Genomic DNA, 10,210 nt, shown 5'->3' with positions numbered 1-10,210 from the left:
AATTAGAACAAGTTGTGAATAAAAGAAACGAGAAATTCTCCTTCCATTCATTCTTCCGCCGCCGGATTCAGTCACCGCCGCCGACCATTTCCATCTGCGGTATATCTCTCTAATTCATTTGTCTACTCATTACTAATTCTAATCCAAGTATTTATGATGAAAGTTTACAGTAGAATTTTTGTATAGGTTTGAATTCTAGAAATTAATCAACACATTGAAATTTGGTTGGGGAAGATGTTGACCGAGACTCTGTGAAAATTAATTTTGGAGATTTATCTTGTTTGAATCAAATAATGAACCTTCATCTTCATTATTTGTTAGTTAATGCATGGGCCTTCATCTTCATTATTTTAGTATTGAGGTTTCATCTTCATCAGACAATAAATTTTTATCGTTGTTATTATGTTCGTATTTAAATAGTTATTAATCTTTCCTTTTTTATTTTAATTTGTTCATAAAAATTAATCTATTTGCATTTTTGATAATATGGTCAATCATTTGTCCCCTTTTTCAATTCTATTTATTCTCTTTCAGTTATTTTTTAATATTTTCTTCATTTTACATTAAAACCTAAGTTGACCACCAAAATTATTGTTCACCCACCGACAGTGTATTATTTTTATAATATTTAATTTTATTTTCAAAATTCCTTATTAGTATTAGCATCACATCTTGCAGAGTCCACAGTCCATATTTAATGGAATTATCTACAACGTAACAATTAGGAGATAAATATTAAAGATACTACTATGTCCGAACAAGTACATATATAAAGACTCTTATTGCACTCCCTCACACACATAAGAACTATTTATCTTTGGGCTTATTTGAAGGTGAATTCGTCAGATCGTAAGCAATTGTAATCTGAGGTAATCATCAATTCTAACTTATTTTCGTAGTTTAAATACTGTTGAATTTTATAATTTGATAGTTGCTATGTTTCGAAAATTTCGCAGAATCATGGCCGGAGAGAAACAAGAAAGCTTCAAAATCCTAATGTTTCCATGGCTAGCTCACGGCCACATCATCCCATACCTCCAACTCTCCAAAAACCTCATAGCAACACATGACAACTTCACCATCTACCTCTGCTCCACCGCCGTCAACCTCCACCACCTCTCCAAACACGCCACCGCCTCTCTCCAACTAGTAGAGCTCCACATGCCATCTCCCCCCGAGCTCCCTCCCCACCTCCACACCACCAAGAATCTCTCCTCCCACCTCATTCCAACCCTCATCAAGGCCTTCCAGGAATCAACCCCCAGCTTCACTCAAACCCTCCAAACCCTAACTCCAGACCTCATCATATTCGACATTTTCCAGCCGTGGGCCCCCAAGATCGCCTCTTCCATGGGGATACCTAGCGTTTACTTCTCAACCTCCGGCGCCTCCTCCATTTCCTACTACCACCACATCTACACGTACGCAACTGGCGCCGGATTCCCATTTCCGGCACTGAGCCTTCCGGAGTCGCACATAGCCCGGATGAAGAACCGGGGTCCGCTGATTATCAAAGATGCGGATGATGACTTTGCCTTTGGGATTTACAGAATATCCACGGACTTTGTATTGGTGAAGAGCTGTAGATGTGTTGAAGAGAAATACGTAGACTATCTTTCGACCTTATGCAAGAAAAGGATCGTTTGCACTGGTCCATTGATTGCTTCCGATGCTGATGAGGATGACATGTTTGAGAAGTCGGAAATCATGGAGTGGCTGAACAAAAAGGAGGTTGGTTCCACCATATACATCTCCTTTGGGAGTGAATGCTTTTTATCTAAAGAGCAGATTGGGGAGATAGCAAAAGGGTTGTTGTTGAATAAAGATGTGAACTTTTTGTGGGTGGTGAGGTTCCCATTTGAGGAGAGGGAGAGGAGGATCGAGGAAGAGATGCCGGTAGGGTTTCTTGAAGCGGTGGGTGAGAGGGGTTTGGTGGTGACGGGATGGGCGGCGCAGAGGAGGATATTAGGCCATCCGAGTGTTGGAGGGTTTATGAGCCATTGTGGGAGGAGCTCGGTGACGGAGAGCTTGTATTTTGGGGTTCCGGTGGTGGCAGCGGCGATGAATGTGGAGCAGCCACTGAATGCGCAGTGGATGGTGGAGTTGGGGGCGGGGGTGGAGGTTGAGAGGGAGGGTGGGGTAGGGGTGTATTTAGGGGAGGAGATTGGGAGGGCGATTGAGAAGGTGATGGTGGTGGAGAAGGAGGGTTTGAGGAATAGGGCTAGTAGGTTGAGTGAGGTGATGAGAGAGAAGGAGGGAGAGGAGGTGAGAGAGGTTGCTTGTGGCCTTTTGGACATTTGTGTCAAGAACAAGAAGATATGACATGAGGAGGGTTTGCTTGATTTGTTTGGTTTGATGGAGAGCAACAACATTTGAACTTTTTTTTTTTATTATTGAAGATTGATTGTAACTGCATTCCTATTATGTTCATATATGGTGTTTGTTATAAGTTGAGATTTGATCCATTGCACTCTAATTAGTAATTACCATCACTTTTTGCATGCTTTTGTGTAAGGATTGAGGTTTGGTTCGATCTGATTGGTTGAATAAGTGTGTGGAAAGACAATTTTGTGACTCATTACACACTCATAAATGTAGATTTGCATATGGAAGTAATTTAAAGACTCCCATTTTCCTATTTTACTTTTTAATTATATTTATACTTAGGTTTTATTAAGGTTGATACGATAATCCTTTTGCATATTAATTAATTATGGTTTATTCAAATAATTATGGTTTTTAATTATTTTAATGCAAAAATAATGCAGTTGTTCATTATGATTATAGTTTAAGTAGTATGGAAGAAACCCGTCAATACATACATTTAAAAATGCTACATGTTGGCAATGGTGGATCCAGAAACTAAATATCGTGGGATCGAACAAGATAGTAAATATTTAAAATAATCATTTTTTTATAAACATATATTTTAATTTAAATAATCTATGTGAGGTATCTTAAAATAACTTTCCCCACTTTCTTCGTCCCATTATAAGGGAGACGTTTCTTTTGAATACAGAATTTAAGAAAAAAGATGTTTATGTGGAGGAAGAATAAAGTGAGGTGAGATAAATATAAAAGTGAAAATAGATAATAAAGTAAGAGAGAACAATCGTGTCTTGACAAAAAAATAACATTCCTTAGTTATGACGTACTAAAAAAGAATATGAGTCGCTGACTTTTTGGCAAGCTGGTTGTCAGGTCGGGATTCAAGTTTGTACCTACATGATGAGCCACCAATTGGGGTACGGAACTTGTTATTGAGCGATTATTTGGGAACCTCATATGTTCGAGCTGGACATGCTGTAATATTTTCTTAAGGGCTATGCCCTCTCTTATAACCAAAAAAAAAGAGAAATAATAGGAGAGAGAATAAAGTAAAAAAGAGAGGCAGCGTGTTGTTTTTGTCATAAAAGAAAATGTATCACTTATAATGGGAAGCCCCAAAAATTAATACGCTTCCCTTGTAATGAGATGGTAATTTTCTATAACATCCCAAATTTTTAAATATAAAAAAACTGAATATAGATATCTATACGTATGTAAAAGGGGAGTTTTGGGAGGTTTTGAATAAGCATTTTATGCTAAGGGATGTAAATGCAATTAATATAAAATTTAGAAATTAATTCTAATAAATATATAATCATACTTAGTTGGTTACCACATTTTGTGGAGATTAGTTTTAGTTTCCCATGTTTTATATACACGTGAGTGAGTGGGAGATTAGCATAGATAATTTGATTCAATATTTTTGTATTGCAATTAGGAGATTCACCGATTTTTGAATTGACAAAATATACTCGCATTGCTTTGCCTCTTCTAAACATGTATGGCCGTCGCCGTGATTTCTTCAAAATTCTACCATCGGAAATCACCACACACATCCTCTCTCGCCTCCCCGATCTCCGCACCGTTTCAATCAGCAAATGCAACAACTTTCATCGACATTATCGTGACTATTCTTCTTCCTCCACTTGGTGTTTTCCTCAAGTTTGGCTATGGAGTACTTCTATTTCTCTTCTAATTAATATTTTTTTCTTTAATTTGATAGTATACAATTACTACTATATTTATATTTGAATTTAGTGAAATTAACGAGGTTGAGTTTTGGATTTGCTTCTTATTGACGCTTCTTTTGGTTACATTCATGAAATCAATTATGCTACATATATTCGCGGTAGACATATTCACCTCCTAAAGTGGACGGATGGAGTATTAATTATTGATTTTGTTCTTTATTTTATTGTAGTTTTAGGCGAGGATCCTATTCCATGATTTATTGTTTAAACATTATATTAAGTGATTTGTTTCAAATTTGTTATACTTCAATGTTGATTTGTATAGATTTTTTATTCTCATATAACTAAAATTGTTACTCATATTGTTCATTGTTAATATTGATTCTAATTTGTTTAATTAATTAGAATTAAAAATTTAGTACAGGCATGATACTAGTTAAAGGTTTAAAATTTAAATTATAAAACTAAAATTAAAAGAAATTAAGAAATATTTACTTGTGTTTAATTTAGATAAGTTGATTTTGATCATATAAAAAATTCAAAGCCCATTTAATAATTAGATAACAATTTAAGATATTTAATCTTAGAATTTAGTCAAATTATGTGGGCATGTATCTTTTAATTCACGAGTAATTATAGGAAAAGAAAACAATAGTGACATCTCCATTATCATTTCTCTCTCTCGAAAGCAAAAACAGCAAGGACTCCAACTCCTTCGTTCTCCAATAAGTGCCTCACATCCTTCCTTTTTATGTCAGTCTTCGTCATCTCACCTTCTGCGTGAGGTGAGGGAATCACACAGAATGCCGAAGGGTTGGAGGCGGAAGAAAATAGCTTCTGGTGGCACTCATTGGCCGGTGATGGGGTCGGCCGATCCGGCTGACCCCACTGGATCCGCCGTTGCATGTTGGTATAGAGTCTAGAGAAATGTTGAATATGGAATCATATTATGAGAAAATAAAGGATACAAAGAAAAATATAGAAATAATAGCAACTTTGTACACACTATCAACAAGTATAAGGGCATTTTGGTAATGTTTTACAGTTTTAAATTTTTATCTTCTGAAAATAAGAGTCCAGCCGTGTACTTTGGAGAAGAACACTAGAGGTGTTTGGTTGTGGGATTAATCGTCTGGAAAAGTAATCGATTCTTAAATTTTAAATTTACGTGTTTTTTGAGTTTTTAATCAACTTGGAAAATAATCGAAATCGAAAACAAGGAAAGTTAGTACAATTTTAGGATTACGAATCTAACTTTTCTTAGTTATTCTTTTTTCGGTTTAGCTTATATATATAATGCAATATAGTATAGTTTATTATTATTATTAATATTATTATTATTATTACTTAGAATGTTTTAAAAATAATTTAAAAATATAAATCATACTACTTAATTTTAGAAAATAAATAACTATGATTAAAATTATCATATTTATAACTTATTTTATATAATTCATAATAATAATTAATAATTTATTAAATAATTAAAATATAATTATATAATATAAATCATATGATAAATAATAATTAATATTTTTATAAATTAATAATTAATCAATAAAGTTATAGTGTAATTTTCATTTATTAAATTTATTCACTTATAACATCCTTAAATATTATAATTATAATACTAATTATTATTATTATTATTATTATTATTATTATTATTATTATTATAAATGAGTATAATATTTCAAACTATAATTATATGTATTATTTTCTATTATGATAGATAATTCATATTTAAACTATCCATTGTAATAATAAATATAATAATATAATTATTATTATTTGTATTTAATAGTTTATTAAGAATTTAATTATTAATTTTTTATAAATAAAAAATAATAAGTATATTTTAGTTTGGTGTTTAAATTAAATTTAAATTTAAAATCTTGATATTTTCAAACACGGAAAGTAAAGTTACTAGGAATCATATTCCCGGATTCATTTTTCCGGGAATCATTTTCCTTGCCAACCTTACTTTCCGTCAAAAACATGGTCTAAGGTAATTATACATTCTTAAAAAGTAATGGACTCCAAGAGAAGAAGGTAAATTAGAAGCATATAAAAATAACTAATTTTTATTTTTTCTACCAAAAAGAGGTAAAGATATTTTCTCAAAATATAAAAAAGGTATAATACCTCCTCAAATATCTTTTCCACTAGAGCATGAAATTTTATCAGAAGAGGTAAATATGATAGTTATTTCTCGTTACCTCTCCATTACCCTTTCCATTGAATGCTCTAAGAACATCTCCAAGGAAGAAGTAAATGTAGAACTAATATAACTACCATATTTATCTTATTTTTCATGAAAAATCACTCTCCATCGGAAGAGGTATTTGAGAAGGTAATATACATTTTCCCATTTTAAAGGGTATATTTACCTCCCCATCAATGCGAGAGTAAAATTTTATAACTACCATATTTACCTTCTTTTAATGAAAAATCATTCTCCAATAGAAATGGTTTTAATGCATTTTTAAAATGGTATATTTCATTTTTTAAGAAGGTAAATAAATGATATACCTTTTTTATGTACCTTCTCTCTAAGGAGATGCTCAAAATGATAATTATCACTTAAATTCAAAAGGTTAATGGAATTCTCTACATTATTAGGAGGCAAATATTAGAGATAAAATGATAAGGCAGACTTCAATTATAAAGGTTAATCAAATACCTACCAAATTGGGAGATAAATATTAGAGAATATTCTAGATACCATTTAACAAGAATAAAAAGACCTTCACCCTTCACCTCTTTCACTCCCTCACATACACAAGAAATATTCCTCTTCAATTTATTGGCTGTGAATTCGTCGGATAAACGCGTGTATATATGTAACCTGAGGTAATCTTCACTTCTAACATATTTTCATAGCTAAAAAAATGAAACAAGCATGATTTGACACTTACATTTAAAGTTAAAATATCATTATAGAAATGTGTTGATGGAGAAATTAAATTATCTGATGATATATGATGTGATTATATGATATCAAGTGCTAATTAAGTGATGTTGAATGCCATGATATGATGTCAAATGGTCAAGGTGGTGATATGTGAAAATTCTATGCTTATTTGAGAACATGTCTTGTAAATGACTTATATGTGAAATAAGATAATCACTTGGAAATGAGCTTAACCTAAAAGCATGTTACTTTAATTGGAGAATTGTGTTCTAGTTCTTTTAGTGATTGATTCGCTACTAGGTTGAAAAGTTCATTCTGTGATTATCCCTTATTTCTTGCAATTGCAATTCGTTTATGTTATCACTTTAATGTTTTAATGGTTTTAAGAGGCTCTAAAAATGGACTAATATGCCATGATTTATGGTGCTGTGAAACATGGATTTTAATTCACTATAATGTATAGTGAATTAAGCTTGGACTGATAGAAAATATAAATAGGCTTACAAAAAGGACTGAAAAAGTCAAAGTATACTAAAGCGGGACGGAGGAAGTACATTGTTATGCATCAAGATTGTATATTCAAACCAAGTTTTTTATTCTATTCCAACCAGTTTCTTCCATATTAATAGGAGATGGAGTTTTAATTTTACTTAAGATAGCACCAATTTCTTATTGTAACGGTTCCCTATTGTTTCTTTCAGGAAATCAGGACAGGACAGAGAGATGGCTAAAAACGGAGTTTCATCAATGGAGGGAAACCAAAGTATGTATAGCATTCTAATGTTTCCATGGTTGGGGCATGGACATGTATCCCCTTATCTTCAACTAGCCAAGAATTCTCTAAGAGAAACTTCAAAATATACTTTTGTTCAACACCAGTCAGTCTCGATTCCGTCAGAGGAGCTCTTGCAAGGAGCTCAGATGGCGCCACGATCCATCTAGTCGAGCTTCATCTCCAATCATCACCCGAGCTTCCTCCAGAGTACCACACAACGAAAAATATACCACCAACTCTCATTCCCAAACTCATTGAGGCCTTTAACAAGTCAAAATCCAGTTTCTCTACCATACTTTCCTCCCTAAAACCTGATATGGTGATCTACGACAGATTGCAGCCGTGGGCGGCCACAGCCTCCTCGTCTCTAGGCATTCCCGCCATTAATTTTACACCAGGAGCAGCTTTTGTGCATGCATATTACTACCACCACTGGACAAACTCACCTTTCCCTTATGATGCATTAAATCTTCAAGACTACAAAGAAAGGCAAATGCCCTCAGAAAACGGTGTGTCAAAGATCACTCAGGACGATGATCAAAATCCTGGATCTGCTCATTTCAAGCTATCTCAAGACATTATCTTGGTAAAGACAAGCAGAAGTTTCGAAGAGAAGTACATTGACTACTTATCTGTCTTGCTGCAGAAAACAATTGTCCCTGTCGGTCCACTTATTGCACGAGCAACGAATGAGGATGATGATTCAGGTATCTTGCAATGGCTGAGCAGCAAGAGCCGGTTTTCGACTGTTTTCATCTCTTGTGGGAGTGAGAACTACTTTTCCAAGGATCAGATGCAAGAGGTAGCTAAGGGGCTGGAGATATCCAAGGTGAACTTCATATGGGTTGTGAGGTTTCCTAAAGGGGAGAGAGTTTCTCTAGATGAGATGCTGCCAAAGGGATTTCTCGACCGAGTGGGAGAGAGGCGGATTATTCAAGGATGGGCACCACAGGATGATATTCTAGCACATCCTAGTATTGGTGCTTTTAGCGAGTCATTGTGGTTGGAGCTCTACACTCGAGAGCATTCATTTTGGTGTGCCGGTTATATGCATACCTTTCAAGCTCGACCAGCCACTGAATGCTAGGTTAATGGTGGAGGCCGGTGTGGCTGTGGAGGTGGCAAGGGATGGAAGTGGAAAATTTAGCAGCCAAGAGTTTGCCAATGCAATCAAGAAGGTGATTGTTGAGGAATCGGGCCAAGAAATGAGGGTGAAGGCTGCAGAACTGAGTGAGAAAATGAAAAAGGAAGATGAAGGTGTGATGAATGAAGCAGCAGAGCAACTGAGGAAAATTTGCTTGGAACATAAGCAGAAGAAGTAGTAACACCTTCTAAAACCAAACATATGAAATGAGCTTCATATAATCGAAGATTATTTTCTTTGCAGGGCTGCAACATTTCATACTGCCAAAATCTAGACTGAGAAATCTTCTTTCATAGACTACTAAATTCAGTGTGATTTAAATATAATCAAATTTATTTCAAAGCAATCCAGCCACAAAATTTGCTTTGAAACTCAATCAACTTTGTTAACATGAAATGCTTGAATCATGTATATTGACGAACGAACAGAAATGGTAACAAAATCGAGCAACAGTATTCTAAAACGGAATGCAATCAAATAAATCAGATAGCTAATATTCAAAATAGCTCCGCTGAATTACACTGATTCAGTTGATTTAGCCCCTAAAACAGTCGGAAACCTAAAAGTACAATTCAATTCTGATCAGCATAAATCAAAGTCGCTGACAATTAAAATTATTAAGCGTGATAATAAGTGATGAAATTTGATGGAATTATCTACAAAAATCAATAAAAAAGTTGATGGAATTATCTACAAAAATCAGGAGATAAATATTAAAGAATATTCTGAGTAATATGCACTCCGACCCTTATTATTGTCCCTTTTCTTACTGTTGTTGGGGTTGAAGACATTGTTTGATTTTATTAAGAAAAATGAAAGAAAAAGTAAGTGGAATGTGAATTATACTAATATATAATTTTAATTTTATAGCAATGGTTAATGGAATGAATTAGTAAAATATTGAGTCCATTTGTTAATTATAGTAAAAATGAAATGAGATAACTAATGGGGATCGGACCAAAATGTTAAAGGATTAATAGTCATTTAAATCATAAAGTTTGGTCAAATTCTAGTCCGTACCATAAACTTTAAAATTGGAATATTAAATCATGAAGTTTTAATTTTTCTCAATTATCTCATCCATTTACAGTATGTCATCTTTAAATGATATGCAAATGACATGCTTTTATTAATATAAATACATTTTTATATTCCTTTATTTTGTAATTTCTCTTCTTATTTTATTGAAATATTTTCATTTGTAACATTAAAAAAGGTGTTGATTTGTCCATAGATTAAAAAAAAAATAAAACTTTGTGATTTTAATAATTATAATTATTAATGGGCTGGAGGGTGTATGTAACAATAATAAAAAGACTTTAAAGATGAAATGAGAGATAAAATGATAAGATTGACTT

The 10,210-nt window shown here is 33.4% G+C and overlaps 1 protein-coding gene and 1 pseudogene across 1 annotated transcript; both read left to right on the top strand.

The window, feature by feature from the left end:
- Positions 1–887: 887 nt before the first annotated feature.
- On the top strand, positions 888–2,409 carry LOC125219659 (beta-D-glucosyl crocetin beta-1,6-glucosyltransferase-like). The gene has a single exon (XM_048121696.1). It carries the CDS (start codon positions 937–939, stop codon positions 2,320–2,322), a length of 1,386 nt encoding a protein of 461 aa, XP_047977653.1. The 5' UTR covers positions 888–936; the 3' UTR covers positions 2,323–2,409.
- A 5,271-nt stretch (positions 2,410–7,680) lies between these two features.
- Positions 7,681–9,030, top strand: LOC125221421 (annotated as a pseudogene).
- The last annotated feature ends 1,180 nt before the right edge of the window (positions 9,031–10,210 follow it).

The sequence above is a fragment of the Salvia hispanica genome, chromosome 4, assembly GCF_023119035.1.
Source record: "Salvia hispanica cultivar TCC Black 2014 chromosome 4, UniMelb_Shisp_WGS_1.0, whole genome shotgun sequence".
Taxonomy (NCBI): Eukaryota; Viridiplantae; Streptophyta; class Magnoliopsida; order Lamiales; family Lamiaceae; genus Salvia; species Salvia hispanica.
Note: the sequence above shows the minus strand (reverse complement) of the source record. Positions and strands in the feature narration are given on the sequence as shown.

Coding starts and splice junctions, on each gene's coding strand:
- LOC125219659 (XM_048121696.1), top strand. CDS start 937: ATGTTTCGAAAATTTCGCAGAATCATGGCCGGAGAGAAACAAGAAAGC.